Consider the following 22,744-nt stretch of genomic DNA (forward strand, 5'->3'; position numbering starts at 1 on the left):
CACCGGATATCTTATCGGGGTTGGAAGTTAACCAAAGACCGGCGAGCCGGTAGGCTTTGGGAGCCCGTGGTAAAACCACAATAAGGCAGTGCAGGGTGACATGAGTTGGGCCTCTTTAGGAGTGAGGGAAGCACAGAGCAATAGTAGTTTTGAAGACCCAGGAACATGGATCAAAATAAATATGTGGCTAAAGTGCACAAGTATCTGCGCCTGAAAAGCGTGGACAGAGAATGGAGGTAGAGGTCAAGAAAGTTGGCTACCAAGCAGAGAATAATTGAAAGTGTTAATAGACAAACAGGAGTCATCAGAATGAAAGTGAATGAAAGTACCACGGTAGTGGCAGCGCTGGCTATGCGCACATACGTAGGATTGGATTATGGGGTTTTAGGTGCCAAAACCTGATTACGAGGTATGTTGATTACGATCCGATTACGAGGCACGCTGTAGTGGGAAACTCCGAAACAATTTGGACCACCTGGGGTTGTTTAACGTGCACCTAAATCTAACCCCACAGGTGCTTTCGCATTTCACCCACATCGAAATGCGGCCGCCGTGGCCGGAATTCGATCCCGCGACCTCGTGCGCATCCATAGGATGTCTCAAGGTTATGGATACGCGGCCCACCTTATCTTTGAGATATTTACAGCAGGTGCAAAGATTAAGCGAGCACTAAGGCTGCCAGAGTTGAGACCCTCGCAATGCAACAGGTGAGACTGATCAGGGGAACCACGGGGCTAAATACTTTGCGTACTGACAACCATATAAAATAAGAGCGTGAAAATTAATTATTGCCAAGAGAACTCGCCCGTGAAAGGGCTCGTCATGGGCGCGCCGATCCAGCCGATAAGGCCTAAATATAGTCCAACGTAGAGTGAACGCGCACACACGTTGCGTCCCGTTGGCGAGAACAAGAGCGTTTATAGTTCGACCGATGTTTCTTTCAGTCTGACATTAACTTTTTTTTTTATTCGGGAGCGTGCGATGCTCTAACCTAAAACATCCATACCGAATATCATACCGAAGTGGCATTCCGAACGAGTAAAGTGACTTAACGGCCATACTAAAAGGAAGCAAAATCTGAACTTATGAATTTCCAATCTTTAGTATTCTGGAGGTGTGAATGGACACGTATAAATATGGTGCAGGCGCATTGCTTCTCAATGTCTTGCAAATGGAGCACCTTAAAGGTCTGATTCGACATTCCAAATGCCAAATTGCACATTAGAGCAGAATCATTCCACGGAGACAAAGCAGCAAATTTCAGCACTTTCTCTTCCCACATCCATATTATCAACATAATTAGGTTTACTGCAGGACAAATGCCATTGCCACAACTGCAACTACTTCTGTCGTGTGCCAGCTACATCTGCCCAACATGGGGAAAGTCGTGAAGATGACACCAGCAGCCGCCCCTATAAGGGGACTTGTGTCAGAGATGGTCAGAGGCGCTTCCATATAAAGTGGCACCCATGCAATAAGTTTGCCTGTGTTAAACGCGTGTGTGGACCGAGGAAGACCCGAATGAGTGGGAGGCTTACTGTTTCGAAGGCATTTCAGAAGAAACGGGGAGTAGACGGCATGCACACGTGGGTTACCCGTGCTATTCAGGGATAATGCCCAAATCATGGCGACTACCGTGTGGTTGCTTTGTCGGGACTGGTGGGACGGGCGCGCGCGGTGATGTAGTTACTGCCTGACCTTTCGAGGGTTTCTGTCTTCGCCGACGTGTTGGAGCCGGATGTGATACAATGAATTAATTTGTCTCCGAACACAAAAAGCAGTGCACAGTGCTCCCGATGACAGTGGGTTGTCCAGCGTTGTTTCCCAATCTGTGCACCTGCATGCTTTTAAGCAATGCCGAACGACTTCCAAAAAACCTGTAACTGGCGTCATTTTGGCCATCTAGTTGACATAGGTACGTGGGGGTCATACAGCGCGGAAAGGATGGACCTTTAATGTTGATGGGCATGACCCCTTTGCAGCACGTCCCGAAAGGCCTGGACTACACCAATCACCTTACAGTGCGGTTGCTATTAATTATTTGTCACTTGTAGAATCGGACGCCTACGCCTCTAAGACTGCAACCATGCACTGAGTGGGGTTCTGGTCGGTCAGATGCTATGAATCTTCAGCTCTGCCATGTTGGACAAGTTCCCAGTGTTAGCCAGTTTCAAACATTATCTCTGTAAATGTGTCTTTGTATGTAAACTTCTGTTTATAAAGCTGCATTCTTTTTACAACTTCAAGCCATCTTCAGCCTTCACAGCCATAGACGCCAAGCACCTCATCTCTGGCGGGCGTGCCTTTCATGCAATGAGTCATGTCTGCCTTCATTATATATCTCTGATCAAAAAGCATTCAGCACTTCAGTGAAGCAGTGGACAAAAAGCAAGAACAAAGAAGAAAGAACCATAGTTTAATCTCTTCATTGGTACCCATTACGTTACTCAAGTACACCACCAGTTAGCTGAACTACGCATTACAAGTCGTGCCAGGTTCTGCACCTTAAGTTCAGCTAGAGAATAAAATATCATATCAATCAATCAATCAATCAATCAATCAATCAATCAATCAATCAAAGGAACTCCAGGAGAAATGTGGGGGTGATGGAAAAAAACTCATGTTTGCTCCCTAATCGATGCTGCCTTCTTCAGATATCCAACTCTCATACAGCAGACTACTGTTAAGATGGAATCTAATGGATCACGAGAATCTGTTCGCTCTAACTCTTTCCTTGCCTGGCCTTCCCAAAAAACCGATACATTTGATCAACCGTTTTTTAGCAGGTTGTTAAACATTGCTATTGAAATTTTTCCATGAGCAATGTCATGCACTGTATGAAATGATGACTGCACTATAACTATTGGTGAGATTTGACACGTTTAGGCACATTGGAAAGTATGAAAAAACAAAGTTCGACAGAATCAGAGGTATTGTCGAAACTATAGCCTCCAGTGCTCCTAGCATTTTCCCATCAAAGAATGCGAAATTTGCTTTTTGGTCGACTCGGCAACAAAATTATTAAGTGAGAGCAGCAGTAAGGTGATGCAAACTTCTGTTGGGCTGTCTAATACTCTGATCCGATGTCTAGGCTGTTTTACGAATGTCTCAAGTTATCAGTAGATGCTGAGGAATGCGCCTTCTTTTGATGACCGTGTTTGAGTAATATCAAGTGCAACTTTACTTTTTTTCACCCTGGGTTGCTTTTATCCATCAGCATTTTGGCAGCATATGTACAACTTATTGCAAGCAGTTCTTCTCATCATGTGGAGTTTCCACGCACATAAATGCATGCAGTCGATTTTAGGCTGGCCTTTGGCAGAAGGTTGACTAGCACTCTAATCTCTTACTTTCTTGAACACTGCCTGTGCAAATGCACTTACTTACTGTACAATGCTTTGTAAGACTGTACATTACTGTACAAAGCACATGAAGACTCCAGCGCCAGTTCAAGGCATACGACTAGACCAGTTTGCTTGCACAGAAAAGCTGAACGAACACAATGATAAAGTACAAGGAGACTTGTGCATGCTCCCCAACCTGACAACCATCCACTCAAGAGCCGAAATAATGCAGCAAAAAAGGAACCAGGTGTTCGCTGCAAAGAGTAAAAAGAAGCTCCCTGAACCACAGGTGCTTATCTGTCTTCACATCGCCTAATATTCGTGCCAGCAAATATGCATTTTTTTTTTGTGGTCTACCTTACAGAAGTTGGGATCTATAAGCAAGACGCATATTTCGTACATTTCAGACTTTTCTTACCTTAATACTTATATGAAGAATAGCAAATTATTACTTGCAATGAGACCTCTTGGACTACTGCTTTGAAGTTTCACACATGAATTTTCAAAAACTGTTCTAGGAATTATTTATGCTTTACTTTATTTCAAAACACCAATGATCAACATATAATTTAATGTATTACAGTATATGTTCAGAGTAATAAGTTAAAACATAAAAGCACTAAAAATGAACATGTTTCTAGTGGTGAGGAAAAAGTTACTTATCTGCTATTTAAGTTATGGGGTTTTACGTGCCAAAATCATTTTCTGATTATGAGGCACGCCGTAGTGGAGGACTCCTGAAATTTTGACCACCTGGGGTTCTTTAACGTGCGCCTAAATCTAAGTACATGGGTGTTTTCGCATTTCGCCCCTATCGAAATGCGGCCGCCATGGCCAGGATTTGATTCTGCGACCTCGTCGAGAATCGAGAAGGAAAAGCCCAGGCACAAACTAATCTGGATCCCGGGTCACGTAGGCATAGGGGGGAACAAAAGGGCAGACAGCCTAGCTCGAGGCGAAGCGTTCCGAGCTGGGCGGTCGGATGCCCCGGAGACCCACCTACAGGCTTGCGAGGGGGGATACGCAGAGACCCTGAACTTACATAGAGGAACTAGATTTAGATATCCGCCACCACACAAAGGCCTCACAAAGGAGGAAGCGACCAGCTGGCGCAGACTACAAACAAACTCCTTCCCCAACTTACACGTGCTCAATAAGATGTTTCCGACACAATACAGGGCCACCTGCCCTTGGTGCGGTGCCAAACCTACACTCTACCACATCACCTGGGAGTGCGAACGCAACAAAGCATTCCACAAACACGAACACCCGAGTGCGGAGCAATGGGAGAGTCGGCTCACCAGCAGCGAGCTCACGGCCCAAAGGGCCCTAGTGCAGCACGCGAGCGATGCAGCACGACTCAGTGGAGCCTTGGAATAGGGGCCCACCCTTGCTCAAGAGGAGTCTCAAGTCGCCAGCGCCAAGAAGATGAAGACGACGGAGACCTCGTAACCGCGAAACTCTTGAAAGACTCAAAAGTTTTCACTCACTCACTCTGCGACCTCGTGCTCAACAGCCCAACACCATAGCCACTGAGCACCCAAGACGGGTACTTATCTGCTATTTATGGGGCACCCAAATATGTGCGACACAACAATAAATGAAAAAGCATTAAAACCAAACAGAAACATAAAAAAAAAAATTCTTGAATTTGTGTGACATAACGTATTGCTTTATGCTCTCTTACTTTAGGTCTTGAATAATTGTTGCTTGCTGGTACTGTAGAAACCTGGTGATGTCAGAAATGTTGAAATTTCCCAAGCTTGTTCAAAAATTATTCAGTGCTTACACGTCAAAACAACGCACCAAAATATCGAAGGTACTATTAGCTGTATCATGAGTGCACGCCCCTGGTTTTTGTAAGACCTGTGCAGTGTGCTCATCATAATCATAAGCCTGTAGAGGCACCTCGAGGACCTCCTGAAATTATTGTTCCTACAGGATCAGCCCTGCAGGTTTCTGTTTCAGCATCAACATTACCATAGCTGTTTATGTCCAAGGGAACACTATTTGTTTCTTGTGTAGCCGGAAGAATTGCTTCCACCAAGTCTACCACTCTTGTCCTCTTGTGGAGCTAAGTATAGCCGGCATCAATTGCGGCCACAGAAGTTCAGCTTAACCCAATGTGCAGTTTGTGTTTAAGCGGATAATTTTTTGCATTGAGTCGGCAAGAAACCAACCAAACGGTCAACAAAATGTTCCTCATATCTGAAAGTTCGGTTTAACTAGGTTTGTCATAATGTCATAAGGGGAGTCTACCGTATACTATAAATTTCCATAATTAAGAAATAGAGAAAGTATTCAGCAGGAGGTTCACTTTCCATACATAATTGTTAATGCTCATATTACCCATTTACCTACATTTGTGAAAGAATGTCTAAAATAGCATGCGACAAGCACGAGACCACAGTAACAGCTAGATAAATTTGTGGTACAAATCTTGTTTCAACAAGCACAGCAACTGACTCTTATGTGTGGGTGTCCCTTGCTATATTTTGCTAAGATACACACTAGTGTTTTACTCATGTTACTACACAGTTTGGTACATCACACCTTTACTGCCTTGAATACTGTGCACGAGAGTCTTCAAGTTGTGTAAAAGGACACATTGGACATCATATTTCTGCAGGACGCTCTGTACAAAAGTGTTTATTGCATACCTGTAGGTAATGTCAGGGTGGAGACAAGGCACGCAATTCCAGTATTTCTCGTTGTACACCAGAGTCCATGATGAAAACAACACGAGATGTGAAAAATCCATCTATGGCCAAAGCATCTTCAAATAACCTTGTGCCACCTCCAACTCCAAAGTAGCAAGTTTTGGCAGCAACAAGCCTATTAGTGTTTTGTAAAGGATAACTTTTCTTAAGCATCACTGTGACTCAGCAATAACTTGCTGACCGTATTTCAGGCAAATGCCTTTTTTCCTCTTTAAACCTAGGCCATGCCATCTTATGCATGAGCATTAATTATGGATTACTGGAATGAAGGTTTCAGCCAGGTTTTGATAGTGCCTACAAATGCAGGTTCAGTTTTGGCTAGCTACAAGGTCCAGCTCTCTTTGCAGCTACAACATGCTTGCGCAATCAACATTTTCATGGTTAGTAACCTGATAATAGTAATGGTTATGAGAAAACAATAACAGTATACAATAGCAGCCTTGCTAAAGCCAAATGAGGGCTTGGGAGGCATCGTCCGGCAACTGGAGACGTGAAACAGAATCAACAAAATTTGATATATACCAATAGGTCTAAATGAAAAAACTTCAAAGAAGCTTTTTTCACAGCTTTGCGGCCGTTCAGGAAGAACATCTCTAGAATCAAAATGATTAAGAAGGAGCGGAATGTAATATTCGTGAATATGCTTCTCGTACCTGGTGCACACACGAGGAACAACAAAACGTGGACACAGACGGAACTCTTGGTCAGGCCTATAGGCAGGGCAGAACTCTCTCGTCCAGATTGATTTTATTACAATTGATTATTGAAACAATAAATCAAAATTATACATCCTCACAAATAAAAACACGCTCTGGTCATGGTTCTTGTGCAAGCCATACATAACCGATATTAACTTATTTTTAATGCAATTGGCATTATTAGGATACTTCACACACTTTCCAGGGCTGTCTATTATAATCTGTCTGCCTGTCTCTGTCAAACTGTTCTCACGCCTACTTGGGTTACTGGGTGGCTCATGGTCTAACAGAGTATTGGGCTGCTGTGATGAGAAAACTGGGTTCAAAACCAATCGGGCCAAGTTGGGCCACGGGTATGTGGCATTGCATATGTGCTGCTCATCGGTTAACCTGTTTCATGGCAACCCGTGTTATGGGTATGTGCCACTGCGTATGTTCCACTTTTCAATGAACATTGTTCATCCCACCTTGCATCACTGTACATGTCAAACTAGGTATGTGCCACATTTCAATGAACCTTAGTGATGTGAATTTGGATCACTGGGTATTGTTGTGCCTGTGGTCTTTCTGGACAAACAATGCTTCACCAATGAACGTGCAGCTATGGAATGCTGTTGCGCCTGGCAGTCCTTCTAGACGAAGATGCACACCAGCGAGCATGCAGCTATGGAATGCCATTCGCACTTAGTCTTTTCGATGCTGAAGAGCTGGCGACGAAACCAGTGCCATGTCAAGATAATTGACCAGGGATTATGCGTTGCATTTTCGTCTGTTCAACAACCTGGAGCTGATCAATGAGACGAGTTCTAGGACCACAAACAATAAAGGGGTCTTCGGCCATATGCAACTTACTAATTGCTGCAAAGAGCCTACGCTAACAACTTTGTGGGAACAGCATCAACCCTGGTTTCACATAAAATTGCATCTTCATTGCACTGAGGACGGGTCAGAGGTTGTATGCCAGAGGCAGAGTCCAGCAGATTGGTGCAACACCATGGATGGGGTTCTGCAGACTGTGTGACAGTTCTAATTGACAGAGAAGAACAGTGAATTCCCTCAACGAGTGAAAGGGGGAAATAAACTGCTTAAGAAGGAGAGCTGGAGTGTTGAAGAGGAGGCTCGGACACGTCAAGACTTTGGCACGCAGTGGGCTCTGAGAGTCGTGGAGCCATTCTTGTAAATAATCATCATTTAAATTTGTACATAAAGCTTTCTCATCTCTTGGACGTCGGTCTGGAGCTCTCTTTCTCCCGGCACCTGGCACTGCACCAGCCATGGAACCTTCATGGCTGCTGGGATCCCCAACTTCACGACAATATGTGCAACTGGGTATGTGCCGTTCTTAAATGAACCGCTTTAACATCAACTAGCATCATTAGGTATGTGCCCGCTCTTCGATAAACGTAGTTCACTCCAACTTGCATCACTGGATATGTGAAACTGGGAATGTGCCACACTTCAATGAGCCTCTTTCATGTCAATTTGGGTCATTGGGTATGTGCAACTAGGTGTGTGCCACTGGGTATGCTGCACTCTTCAATAAACCTCTTTAAAACCAACTTGGGTCACTGGGTATGTGCGTCAAGGTGTGTGTCGCCCTACAATAAAGCTGTTTCACAGCAACTTGGGTTACTGGTTATATGTCACTGGATATTTGCTGCTCTTCTATCAACCACTTTGACACCGACTTGGGTCACTGGGAACATGCCACTGCATGTGTCACTGCGTATGTGCTGCTCTTCAATGACAAAAAAAGGTCATTTAAATTTCTTTTGTGGTGGGCGGAATCGAACCCCCCTCACAAAACATTCAGACACTCTAGTGTGAAGATATATTCACACATGCATCATTCGTCCGGAGGGAAACATAAGAGAGCATTCAGAAGTTTCGGCGGTTACAATAGTGTGTTGGTACACTGCTTCAATCCAGTTGCAGTTACTGCTGCATTCACCTTGAGATGGGTCTTGCTGGAACATTTTAGAAGGGAGTCAACCTTATTTCGCCAAGTATTGCAACAGAAATAATAAAGGTACCAAACCGTAGCACACTGTATGCTAAAGAGTAAGCCATCTGCCTTTGTATTTGTAATGGGTGCAGTGACGTGATGGAGCACAAAAGACAAGCAATTTTTCAAATTTCAGAATGAACATGTTTCATGCGAGTGTTCCAAGATTTATCACCGTAAGAAAAATCAGAAGTGCATAATATAGAAGATACAGGTCAGATAGGTAGATAGGCACAATTGCTACAACTAAGCATGGGTGGAAAAAATCCTGGGATACCTATGCACTTCTTATGAGTTGTGAATGCAAAAGCATTAGTGTCCAATTGAATGCTGCTGAGCAGTCCTTTGAGTCATGAACTCCTCGCGGACAAGCGAGTGCGTTGAGGCACTAGGTGCGTTTTGATTTGAGCTTATCGAGGCGCAGTTATAATGCAGGTGAGAGCTTGCCCGGACAAGGAATGCGTGGGCAAGGAATGCATGCTTCTTGTTAAGCAAGCAGGCACTTGAAGTGAATAGGATGTTTTCTATTAGCTGTCCTCTTGCATCACAGCAAGAGTCCCCCCCCCCCCAAATTGTTATGTGCGTTTAGATCTCCAACAACTATGTATGGCGCCAGAAGTTCATCTATGTAATTTTGAAATTTGGTTTTACTAAGTTGATAATTAGGAGGGATGTATACAGAGATGATAGTGACTAGCTTGTCAAACAGCACCTGTCGGACAGCTACTGCGTCTAGGGGCATACAAAGTTTTAATTTCCAGCAGGCAACACCTCTGTCGACTATGATAGCCACACCACCGGATGACATGACAGTGTCATTGCAGTCTTTATGAAAAATAGCATATTGTCGGAGAAGATTAGTATATGTTTGAAGTGTGTTTCTTGAACACACAGCACCTTTGGATTGTACTTATGTAGAAGTTCTTTAATATCATCGAGATTGTGGAGCAGACCTCTGAGATTCCAGTGTAATATTTGTGTATCCATGTTGAATGTGGTTTTTGCATTGTGTGTTTAAGAAACAGGAGCTAGCTCACAGAGCCCTTTCTGAGCACCGTGATGCAAGGTTTGTCTTTCCTGGAGCGGCCGAGAGATTTGTGTCGTTCTTTCGGCACTAAGGGCACTGCCTGAATGGGTTTTGTGTCCATCACCTCTTCCGAGGCGCTGGACACCCACTCTTGTGAGCAGTTTGTTTGATGAGAGGGCCTCTTCTCAAGGGACGAGACCCTTGAGGCCACCAGCTCGGAGGTTGATGGCCCCTTGTTCTGGGATGGCGAAGCATAGCTAACCGCAGCCGCCGAGGGGGTGGATGGAGTCACTGCCGGCTCACTCTGTGTGGATCAGACAGCCACCGGAGACTGTTGTGGCGCTGCCCCCTGACGTGCCACATCAGCAAAGCTGTTTTTTGGCAGGTAGGATACCTGCCTGTGTGCTTCTCTGAATGAAATGTTTTTCTTTACTTTGATTGTCGCAATTTTGTTTTCTTTTTTCCATGACGGGTAGGACCACGAGTTTGGGCATACGCCCCATTGCAGTTCACACAGCGGACAGAGTTTTCACAGTTTTCAGAGGAGTGTTCGTGAGCACTGCATTTTGCACAAGTTTGGCGGCCTCGGCAATCCTGTGAACTGTGACCAAATTGCTGGCACTTAAGGCATCACAGAGAGTTCTGGGCATACGGTCTGACCCTAATTTTTATATAGCCTGTCTCGACTGTCTCGGGCAGCACACTTGAACTGGAAGCGATAACAAGGTGCTTTGTCCGTATTTCTTTCCTGTCATGCCTCATCTTAATTCGTTTGACATTGATCCCCCACCATCTTGCTCTTTCCTATCTCCCAAAAGTTCGGCCTTTGTCAGCTCCATCCGGTCGTCATCAGAAATAACGCTGCGGATGGTGTTCAGAGTTCTGTGTGGAGTCACGGTAACTGGAATGGCCCCAAAAGTGACAAGGTTCTGTAGCTTTTCATAATACTGTTTTTTATCTCGCAGTTCCAAAAGAAGGTCACCACTAGCTAGCTTCGCAGGTTTGTAACCTGGGCCTATGGCATCACTTACGACATTTTGCGGCAAGGAAAGGTGAGATGACTCTTGCACACTTTTCTGGTTTTTCAGAGTGTACCACATGGTACTAGGGAAATTTTTCTCCGTGGTGGTCAAGCAATTGAAATACTTAATAATAATAAGGGAGTCTTGGAAAGGAATTATCCATAAAGCATCTTCAGTGTTCAGCAGCAATGCCAGCCAACTATCATGAAGCCCAGCAAGGGATGCCACAGAAAGTGTAAAACATGTCCTGTAAGCGCCAGCTGTATGTTACTGCTATAACCAAATATGGTATACCCAAGGTAGGTTACCCATACAAGGTTAACCCTTGCCACCCCGAAAATAGCAAGTAGAAGGAAGTGAGTAGAAGACAGGAGAGATAGAAAGTGAGGGAGCAAGACGAAGGTTAAAAAGGAGGACAGGAAAAGGCAACTGCCGATTTCCTCCAGGTGGGTCAGTCTGGAGTTGCCACCTATGTGAAGTAGAGGCCAAAGAGGTTTGTTGCCTTCGCCGGGGGGCCTTGAAGGTCCGAACACCTGGCATCAGCTCAACCCCCAGGATCCCCCTTTCCTCAGACATGGCTAAGCCGCGCACGGCTACACGCGGGAGGGTCCAACCTTCATGTGGTCGGGTACGTGGCATTGCAACACATCAAACACCTGTCGATGCAGAAGCCGCTGTGGGGTGCAATGGACTTATCCCACCGCCTTATCCAGGGTTGAAAACTGTTCAGCAACTCTTCCAAACTGTCTGTCAGTTTCTCCGTTATTTCCTTCAAGTCTTTAAAATGTTTCAGACTTCAAGATGAAAAGTTGCAAGGGACAAGATTTGGTGTATAGAGAGGAGTGAGTTACGGCAGCTCTGTCACCTCATTTTTGTCAAAAAGCACTGCACACTCAGTGCTGTTTGGGTGGAAGCATTGTCTTCATTCACAAGCCACTTTCCTGAATTCCAGAAACTGAGGCGTTTTCTTAGAAGTGTATCAAGCTTGGACATTTTAACATACAAATGCTGGTTGACTGTCTGACCTTGTAGTATAAACTTGAAATGAACACGCCCTTCCATATAAAAATATTTCCCAACAAATAACGGAACTTAATATACACATGTTGTTCTTTGATGTCTGACATCACAAGACAGACACAGAGGGCAACATAATCTCAAAAGAGAGCAACGCGTGAGTACACAAAGCTTTACACAAGGACGCTGCTTGGCCAACTGATGAGGATGGTAATGTAGTACACATACCCAGGGGCAAGCGTTGGTAAGGTACCCTTTCATCTGAATAAAAAGATTCTCATTACTTTTGGGCTCCTGTTGTATGTTCTACAATCCACATTCCTGTTTTCCGCTCATTTAATGTTATCTACTGTTGTCAATGTTACTAATTCACATTTACCTGCACACTTCGCTGCCTGAGAAACTCAAAATATTGGCATTGTGGTGGAGTACCCTAAGAAAAGACTGATCACACGCTTTTTAAGGACATCAATAGCCTTGGCAGGCAACATATTTCACAGGAACTAGACATGGGAACAAAGGATACACAATGCCAGAGTGTTTGATTGCCTTCTTCAGAACTGCGATCAAGGACTGGTAACTGGTAGTGTTGTAAATTGTTTCACTTGTCAGGATGACATCATACCTGGAAAGCAAGAAGGTAACCACATTTCACTACCTCACCTTCACAGGTGCCTCTTAGGATGAATGGCATTAATGCATAAAATTTCTATCCAGGAGCTTGATGCAAGCCTTGCAACCAGATTAAAGGGACCTAAAGAGAAAAGTTATTTGAGCGGTATACTAGTAAATTAACTTCCTACAATACCAAAAAAGCCACCCTTACTTTGAAAAGAGGCATAGTAAGCCAGAAAAGATGCAAATACGAAAGATGGGTGGCGATGCTGCCTTAGAGTTCTCGCAACAGCTCACTTCGACATCATGAATTTTGAGAGCACCTGCTTGGGGGCCTAGTTAATTTTTTTGTAGCTAGAGATTGACTTGAACCTTTTCTAAAAGAACCAAAAACGTAACTGACCAAGTTACAGGGACATTTACTACGCCACAACCTCTCAAATATGAAAAAATATTTTGAAATCTGTGATGTCACAATGACATACCAGTGCCGGGGTTTTTCGTTCAACACCAGTTTGTATATTATTTATTTATTTATTTGTTTATTTGGGCAAAACAAATACAAGGTTTGCCCGCAAGGTAAGGCAAAAGGAGGGTGTAAACTTCCTGACTAAGGCCTTTACCTCACTGGAGCAGCAGAAGTAGCACCTGGAATGTTTATAGTGCAAAATTCTAAAAATGGAACTTTGACCTTTATTTTCTCTTTCAACAATCTATTTATTACAGCAAAACTAATCAAAATAAGAGTTCTGAAAGCACATTACTTCATCAATAAGAAAAATCAAATCCACACTGCAGGAAAATATTGCCTGTCCGGCCCTTGCTATTTTGAGGTCACAAGTATATTGTTGTCTGCATGGCAAAAGCAACAGGCAAAATATTGATTCTGCAACATCCCAATCTATTTTAGGGCAGCAACCTGTAACCTACAGCTGCTATGTCTTCCCTTTTTAACAAAAATAGCAGGAGTGCAATATGTGAAAAATTTGTGGTGTAACATAAATGACTTTGCAATGTCCTGATCAGGGGTTCTGGCCAGATAGAATTTCATTGCAGGCCTACTGCAATAAAATATCACTTTGGATAAATTTATCATAAAGTAATTGCACATACGACTTTCACAAAGGTGCAGGGCTGATTAACATCAAATTTTTATGTTAACAGCCTCTAAAAAGCATCTTAGCAGACGACACATGGACATGGTAGTAAGCATGTATGATGCAGATCCCAGAACCATGCACACTTTCAATTCTGGGGCTTTAAGTACCGAGACCACATTCTGATTATGAGACACGCTGTAGTGGGGGACTCTGGATTAATTTTAATCACCTGGGGTTCTTTAATGTGCACCCAATGCATGGCAAACGAACGTTTTTGCATTCCGCCCCTTTCAGAATTCAGCAGCAACGACCAGGATCACAACTGCAACCTTGATCTCTGCAATGCAATGCCATAACAACTGAGCTACCGCAGCGGGCAACACACGCATGCTGATCTTTCTGTCATGCCTGGATACCCACGTGGGTGTTACTTCTCAACATTTTGGGTTCTGCATCCTTTCCAGTGAGTGGTAATGGCAATTTTTGCGAGCTTCGCTTCTGAGGGTGAACAAAATGCAATGGTGATGGTTGAGGGAAGGCCATCTTTTCTCTGATAAATGTGCAGTGCATATGCAGTGGTACCTCACAATGCGTTTGTCATTTACAGTATGTTAACATTACATTACGAGGTGCAGAAGCTGTTCAGCCACTGACATTTCCTCTGACATCCTGCTTCAGGTTAGCTATTAAAGCGAAGCTTTCTTTTCGAGCCCTGCTGGACTTTCCTGACCATGGCTGCTGGGTGCTACTGCTTTCTTGCTGAATGGCTCACACTTTAAGAAGATTGAATTACGTGCCTGATGGTTGGATTGAACCTCGGTCCCCCAGCACAGCGGCCTGATGCTCTAACCATCAGGCCACAATTGCAAACATGCTTCTATTGTGCCAATGCCAACTAGCTCTTTCAGATGATCAGCACATGTCACACAGCGCAGCATGGGTGCGCAAGAGCTCATGTGCACCAGTTTGATTTACACCAAAGACGCAGGAAAGAAATTTATAAAGTTTGATCAACCGCTTCATGAAAGCTTGGCTTCACATAGATTCCCAGATGTGCATAATTTTCATAACGTGAGGAAAGTAAATGCACAAAAATATCTGCCTCGTCATTTGTGCACAGCATTTCAATGCTTGCAATATAAGGCTGTGGTCCTTGTCTTTTCACTGCTGCTCATGGCATCACACAACAAACTCTAGTCCTGCATGAAGACGTGCAGAGTAGCCTGTCCAATTGCCTTTTTGCATATGCATCAAGCTGCACAATATGCTTCCCCTATTTTGTCACTTCCGTGGTACGGCTGCGGTGATGTGGTTAGAAGATACGGCTTGCGTGTGAAAAGTCCAGCATGTGAGCCTCATTAGGAAAGATGAATGTTTTGTTGCTCAGAGGCACTCTGTGTTGACTGACCAACCATTCGATCAAAGGAAGGAAAAAAATATTCGTTTGTGAATTGTCATCACCGTTAAATAATATGCACAAGCCGGATGCCTGTGGTAAATGCTGCTGCGAACCACACTGGAGGACAACTACAGCAACATTGTGGCCAAGAAAGAGGCTCAAGAGGAACACTGGACTAACTGGGACCATAAAGTCAGGGTTTGGACTCCACAAGCCCTACAACTGCATTCATTGAGAATACTCTGATTTACAAAGATAATACAAGGTGACCAGTAAAATGAATGTTGTTCTAAAACAAATGCTAGGGTGTTCTAATGGGTCAACAAATATCTGTGCTGAAGGATAGAATTAGTGCAACATACGCATACAAGGACAAAGAGAGGGAGATTTGGACTTGCACCACTCCATGTCTCTCCCTTGTCATCCTTGTTTATATAGCGCCACATATTTTCTTCAGCACACAGGACCAATTGTCCCAGCAATGAGTTTCATTGAACATATATACAGTAGAACCTCGTTCATACTTTCTGAAAAAAGAAAAATCACGAGAAGAAACGTGCTAACCGGGAAAATGTACTATCCAAACTAACTAAAAAATGTGTCAGACTCAACTATTATTGACATCTACGTAATGCGAAGCGTCACGCGGATCGTTGTAGCACAAGACACTAGTGCGCATTAAGCTGGCGGTGTTCCGGCAGCTTGAGATGCGTTTTGTTGTTTTCCTATTGCGTGCTGTATTAAGAGTGCTACGGGAAACCGAAACGAAATCGTGCTGGTGGGCGACGCTGGACACTGCACGTTTGGATTATCGCCTACTAAAAGCGTGCAGTACACTACCAATGGCACTACGCACCACGCTCTGTAAAACAGATAGGTTAAGATACTTATCGCAGCAGGTTTGGCAGTGATAGCTGTGAATGTGGCATGCGACGACCCGGGCGGAGATTTGCTGGTGCTGGAATAAGAAACTGTATGTGTCGTCGTTTTAATGTGAGACAAGCGGCTATATACTGTTCTCGATCACGTGCGCCTCATGCCTTTTCTTGTTCAGATGGAATTTAGCGGCCAGAATACGTATACGATCGCAGTCTACAGCAGGGAATGGCAGCGTGTTTCGGTTACCGCCTATTAAAAGCGTGCACTACTCTTCAGACAGCACCACCCATTGTGAAACAGATAATTGAAGATGCTTATCGCAATAGGATTCGCAGTGATAGCTGTGAATGCCGCACGTGATGACCCCTGCAAAGATTTGCTGGTAATGAAAAAAATTTAATTATCGAGTTTTACATGCCACAACCACAATCTGATTATGAGGCACGCGGTAGTGAGGGACTCCACAAATTTGGACCACCTGGGGTTTTTTAATGTGCACCTAAATTTAAGTGCATGTGTGTTTTAGATTACACTGAAATGCGGCCACCATGGCCAGGTTTCGATCCCGCGACCTCGTGCTTAGCAGCCCAACACCGTAGCCACTAAGCAACCACGGCGGGTGATTTGCTGATGCCAAAATGCGAAACTGAGTGCGCGCCGGCATTTTCATGTGGGACGGGCGGGCGAGTATTGCGGTGAAGCTGCCGCAGCAGGCAGCTATATACTGTTCTCGATCGCACGCGCCTCGCATATTTTCTTGTTTAAACGGGATCTAGCGGCCGGAAAACATATCATACAATCGCAGTTTGAAGACGTACTGAATATTCGTGCTGAAAAATCGTGTTTTCCAGGAACGTATGAACCGGTAAAAAATGAGCGTAACTCTAGTAAATGTTTTTTTTTTTTTTTTTTTGTGTTCTCGATTGTGAACGTTGGCGCAGGGAAAACGTACGTAACGGGAACGTATCAATGAGGTTCTACTGTATTTGTGTAGGAAAGAATTGTATGGATAGCTGTAAAAACATTGCACCTGAAGAATGTTTGTCATGCAACTTAGTTGTGATTGAATGGACATGAGCTATATAACAAAATCCAAAATAGCTCTTACTGGGCAGGCAGGATGTTGTCCGCCAATGCACTCCAATCGCCTGCAAAAAAATGGCACCTTTCCTTCACCCGCGCACCAATATTAGCAAAGGCATTGGGTATGGTGATAAGCTCCAGCACCTGCTTGTTCTGAAACAAGAGAAGGAAAACAAGACATGTTACAAAACACTAGCAGAAGTAGTTGGCATAATAATGCAGATTTCCATTAATCTGGTTCACAACTTGCAAGAAAAGACAACATTTTCATATGTTGCTCCGATGAATTTAAGGGGTAAAAAAAATAAGTTGTTATAAAACAACTACGGTCTCATATTCTTATGCTGTACATGCATCTGGCTGAAATAAAAGCACCTACATTAAAATGAGTTTGGTAGTGTAGCTGATAAAAACAGCCAATGAAGTAACCATCTAATTCTAAGGAAAAGTTTTAGTAACTTGTGGCTGCTATTGCTCACTGCATATTTAATCTAAATGGACATGTTCTTTTATTTTTCTTTTTTTTTGCATCATAATAGCACGCATCGCCTTCATTTTTACCCTACACACGTACTGCCGTGCCAAGTCTTAAAGGGGCCCTGGAACACTTTTCTGACTAATCGCAGAATTACATCACTATTAAATTATGTCACCTCACAAATCTCCTGCCACAAAAATTTTTCAAATCTGTCAAGCATAGGAGCAGTTAATGTAGTTGTCGGACCTTTTCTCTATTCATTTCCACTCAGGCCTCGGTGGCAAGACGGCTTGTGGCAGCACCCTGTGACAGCAGTGGTGTCTTAGCTAGGTGCTCTTCATCTTGGGGCAAGTGCGCAGAAGACAAAGCAATACGCAACTGTAGTGTGTAGACTGGTAGCACAAAGATGAAATGTTGTTTCTGTTTTCCTTTTCTTTTTTTTGAGATTGCAGACATATATATTTTACCTGCTTAGTTGAGAAATAATTGTGTTACTTAAAATGTTCTTGCAGTCATGAAATCAGCCAATAACTGTTGTGGGCTTCGCTACTTGCAATGACGCTGCATGACAACATTGCGAAGGAGAGACACAAAGCAATTTTTCACTGCTTTTGACGCGAGATTGTAAATTCCCTGCTGCATGCCGTAAAATAATATTTGGCTCACATGTTCACAGAAGCCTCATTAACAGATTGGCAATGTTTTCTTACTATGTTCAAAAATTGTTTCAGGGCCCCTTTAAGGAAAACTAAGATTTCCAGCTTTTTATTCGAGACAGCGACTCTCACTTTCTCACAACAACACTAAACACAAGTAATTGCACAGAAAGTAATGAGCAACGACTTTTCACAAATTACACTGCATCACTGAAAGCAAAACTTCTGTCACCTTATTTTTCTGACCTTTGTTTATTTTCCCAGCCTCCGTTTATCTGCACAGATCTTTCCAACTGATCGGGAAGCCCCTTGAAAACACCCCTCCAATAAAGCTTTATTTCAGCCTTGTACAGGCAGTGACCCACTACTTTATGTATAGCCACTGGTGTCTCAAATTGGCCTCACATTTGAGGCAGGTACAGAAGCACTTCCCTGCAAGATCACTTTTCTTGCAGGACGCTCATCGCGCAGTGGACAATGGAGATTCTGCAGTGTTATAAGGTACCGAGCAACATTTCTTTCTTGGCAGCCTAAGCTTCCAATCCTCTCCTGACCTGGCCCGTACTCTATTTCAAACACACTCACTATACAAGTTGGTCCCCTTTAGTGAAAGCATCAATGGTCTCCTTGTTGGCATCAGTCATGACTGTCTAAGCGTGACTGTTTGAGAGTGATCCTCAATATTCGCCTGGCCATCTTCAAGATACCCACCATATATATGCCCACTTCTCGAGCTCATTCGTACATCACTATACACAAGCTAAAGCATCCTGTCAATTTAACTGTGATCAACCTGTCATGTAGCTGTCATCAATTGCTGTTAGATGGTTCACAAATAAATAGGGCTTAACTATATCTTTTGCAATATATAAATCAAGCAAACAAGAAACATCCAAGCTTTTCTGTAACTTTTAATACTCAAGTCTTGTCCTTTTAACTCAGATGAGTCTGTGCTGTATGTACACACTGTTAATACTCATACATAAAAAGATATATTCATTTGTCAGAACATTCAATGTCATTCTTTCAAGCAAACAGATGAAATGCTTGAATATGCAGTCAGCGGTATTTTATGTTGCACATCAGGGCTATGCTGGTCTAGTCTGTCAACATCTGCTTCACCTGTGCACATGTTATGGCATTCTATTACAGCCAATTGATAGCCTGGTATACTGACAAATGACCCAAGTTGTCTACCAGCTTGGGACAACAGGTGTGCGCTGGCTGCTGTCTTGCTGAGCAGACATGGGCCACTGGGTATGAGCCTGAATAGACAACTTGCTGCTGTCTGGCGTAGCAGGTAACTGCTGGGTATGTGCCACTGGGTCTGAACAGATAATTTCAACACTGTATATGTGATATCGGAAATTTTCAATTATTTGTCGATGACCCAGAACAAATGTACCAAGGTGGCATAAGCGGTATACAGCTTTAAATATATTAAAGTGATAGCATTCCATCCGCAACAGACACCTTCCCATAGAGCTTGGCCACTTGACAGATAGCCATTGCAACAAAGTTGTACCCAGGACACTAGGGACATTCCTCAATACTCTTCGTATTTCAGACAGAATGCTTTTCATATTCGGGCCCCATCTGAATGCGGCTGCCAGAGCAGCCAACAGAACCCACAACCCTGTGCTCAGCAGCCGAATGTGACTGAGCCACCGTGGTAGGCAATGCCAGTACTTTGATTCCTCAAACATGGCACCAGCATGATTAGCATTGCAAGTAGTAAGTTCTTGTATACGATATAATGCAAACCAATAACAGCTTCTCATTAAATCTGGCAGTGGCGTGATGAAGAAGCAGGCATTGCTGTGACACTGCCGTTGCTGGGGTGGCACTTTTTTCACATAAAAAGCTTATTCTAAAGCCAAACTTTGCTTGCTTAGCTCCCCAACTTGGCGTGGCTGCTCAGTCAGTTTCTCATTGAGTAAACTGGGCCGGTCCCGGAGCTAATGCAATCTGCAGTCACATGGGTAATTCCAACCATATAAAAACATGCGTTGTGGAGGTGTGTGGCACTTGTACCTGTGTTGCGGGACCAAAGTGCGTTCTTAAAGTCAAGAAGTGGCTTGACAATCAAGCCCATATTTGCTATGTAGCAAGATGCATTGCAGAACACAAAGTTACTTGGGCATTATTGTGAAGCTAAACGACAAACATCTGCAATGGGAGAAAAAAGTGGAAAGTTCCTTGCGTGCAGTGAAATAAAATACCACTGCACACATCATGTGTCTGTTGGCATAGAACTTAATTTGCTTGGAGTTTTGTTTATTTCAGACAATCAATTGAAACGATTCAAGACAGCTTCCCTTAACGTACATTCCAACTGCGTTGGATCTATCATTTTTTATAAAGTTTACGAAGGCATGAGAGGAACAGCTGTCATTACAACACTGTCATCTTGTCTAACTCACATAGTCTTGGAAATCCACAGATGCGCCTTTGAGGCAGGCCACGAGACCTGGAAGGCCAGCACCGCATCCAAGCTGAAAAAATACCATAGTTGCACTTATTTTGCAACGTTAAGCACAACGCTATTCGCACTTCGCGGACTTGAAAGCTCGCTTATTTCTCCAAGACGAGGCACTGACCGTTATTCTTGATCTCATTACCGACTCTTGTGATAAAAAGACATACAAGACCATGAAAACACTTACAAACTTGCCACAGACTAACCGTTTCCCACTAAACCTTCAGACAGACTTACTAACGTATATTTGAGCAACTTACCTCAAGTACTTTGGTTTCGTCATCAATGCTCAGCTGGCTTTCAATATACTCCGCCAAATCAATGGAGCACTCCCAAACCTTCATACCACCTTAAAGATGGAATAGTTGTTCTTAAGCAGAATGGCAGATTTCAACAGCACTAACCAAAAGTAGGCACGAACTTACCTTCATAAACACTGGGAACTATGTCCAGATTTCCTTCAGTCGCCTCAAGAACATCACCCCTGAGAAGGCTTTCCATTTGGCCGCCAATTAGAAACATTACTTTGAGAGATGTCAGGTCTAGCACGCTTCTTTCCAGACTTTCGTGCCGCTGAAATTTTGAAACACAAATTAAATATCCCTAAACAGAGTACCGTGGCGACCGCGCCAGAGGTTCGAACACAGTGCGCTGAAAAATTGCGGCACTCACGTTTTCATGCTCCTGCCTCGGCACGACTTCCTCGTAAGGTGCAACAGGTTTGGTCAAGTGTTTGCACTCTGAATCGACATGCTCGCCTTGGTTAAGGATCGCATCTTCAGCATCCGGTATATCAAATTTGAATGAGAAAGACATATCGGACGGAGCTATTCTTCAAGATGTGACAGCGAGTGTCGGGAGCTCACACAGAAAAATCCTGGCACAACGCATACAGCTGAAAGCATAAGTGTGTGAGACTTGCGTAATTCCCACAATTTTTCGATGTCTACACGACAGTGTGAAAATGTGTTAACATAGAATAAACGACATTAATATAATATAGATCTGCATTCAAGAAAACAACCTGCAACAGCTCACGGAGCGCGCCATGTTTGTATCGTTAAATTGGCCGTGCAGTGGCGCAAGCAATCACTAAATGGTGTTTCGGTTTCGTTATTGTGGGAAGTCGGTTTCTTCAGGGAGGTCAATGTCGAGGCAGCAGTATACTAACTAACGTTTTTGTACAAACAAAAGTTCTTGACCCTGAAGCAAAATTGTACCAAGACGTTGGGACACTAAAGAAAAGAAAACTATGAGAGATGTATTTGTAATTAACCTTATAGCCTCATAGGAGGCTATGAATTAACTTACCCCACAGCAACCTGACTGCAACACAAAAACATGTACTCTAGCCATGAAGGGAATTTAGTCAGGAAACAATAAAAAAATAAATAAAAAAAAGGTTTTACATTTGTTGCACATATACCAGCTAGCCGTGACGTCATGGATTTTGATGGCGCCTGCTTGGGCTTAGTTAATTTATTATAGCAAAAGTTGGACTGCATTGTATTGCAAAAGAGCCAAAGGCTGAACTTAACAAGTATGGTATCAAGAACCTTTATTGAGACACAATTCGGCCCAGCTACAAAAAAAAATAAGGAAATGCTTTGAAATTTGTGACGCCACACTGACGTACTGACTCTAGCATGCGGCGCGAAATTAAAAATAATAATAATTTGCTGCAAAATCAACGAACATACAGCTTTGCAAGAATACTTCACCAGACCATGTCGAGGCTGCATTCACCTGTTTGCGCTTCTCCGAGCAGTGATTTAAAGTTACGTACGTGTGGATTAAAAAAACAAAAAAAGACAAAAAGAAAAGATGGAGATATAGTATACGCACGTATACCGCATGTGCTCGACGGATGTTCGGCCAGTGTACGACCTCAATTACCGGTCGAAGGAAAAAATGATAAAATGACTAAGAAAAATAAGAGAGGACGGAAGTCCGAGCATCTGCGAGCGAGCGCGCAACGCGTACATACGCCAGCTTGATCTGTTGCCAAGCGGCTAGTATTACGTACGTTACACCCGCGTCGCGCTCCTATCCGCGTCTTCATTCTCGTCGAGCGCTCCCCGTCCACTCAACGACGACAATAAACAACAAGACAAGGAAACTGGGCGGACGCCTCGTTCGGGCGTGTATACGTATTCACATCTTGACAGACTGACCGCGGCCCCGTGCCGCCGGACATTGTCGTTATTTCTTTCTCAAACGTG

The 22,744-nt window shown here is 43.7% G+C and overlaps 1 protein-coding gene across 1 annotated transcript; it reads right to left on the minus strand.

Moving 5' to 3' along the window:
- Positions 1–5,964: 5,964 nt before the first annotated feature.
- On the minus strand, positions 5,965–22,549 carry LOC126542045 (histidine protein methyltransferase 1 homolog). The gene is made up of 7 exons (XM_050189018.3): positions 21,195–22,549; positions 20,948–21,095; positions 20,783–20,871; positions 20,467–20,538; positions 16,935–17,062; positions 12,360–12,458; positions 5,965–6,179 (listed from the first exon to the last, which is right to left on the minus strand). The coding sequence occupies exons 1-7, from the start codon at positions 21,336–21,338 to the stop codon at positions 6,017–6,019; spliced, it is 843 nt and encodes a 280-aa protein (XP_050044975.1). The 5' UTR covers positions 21,339–22,549; the 3' UTR covers positions 5,965–6,016.
- Positions 22,550–22,744: the final 195 nt, after the last annotated feature.

Source organism: Dermacentor andersoni, chromosome 2 (assembly GCF_023375885.2).
Source record: "Dermacentor andersoni chromosome 2, qqDerAnde1_hic_scaffold, whole genome shotgun sequence".
In the NCBI taxonomy this organism is placed as follows: Eukaryota; Metazoa; Arthropoda; class Arachnida; order Ixodida; family Ixodidae; genus Dermacentor; species Dermacentor andersoni.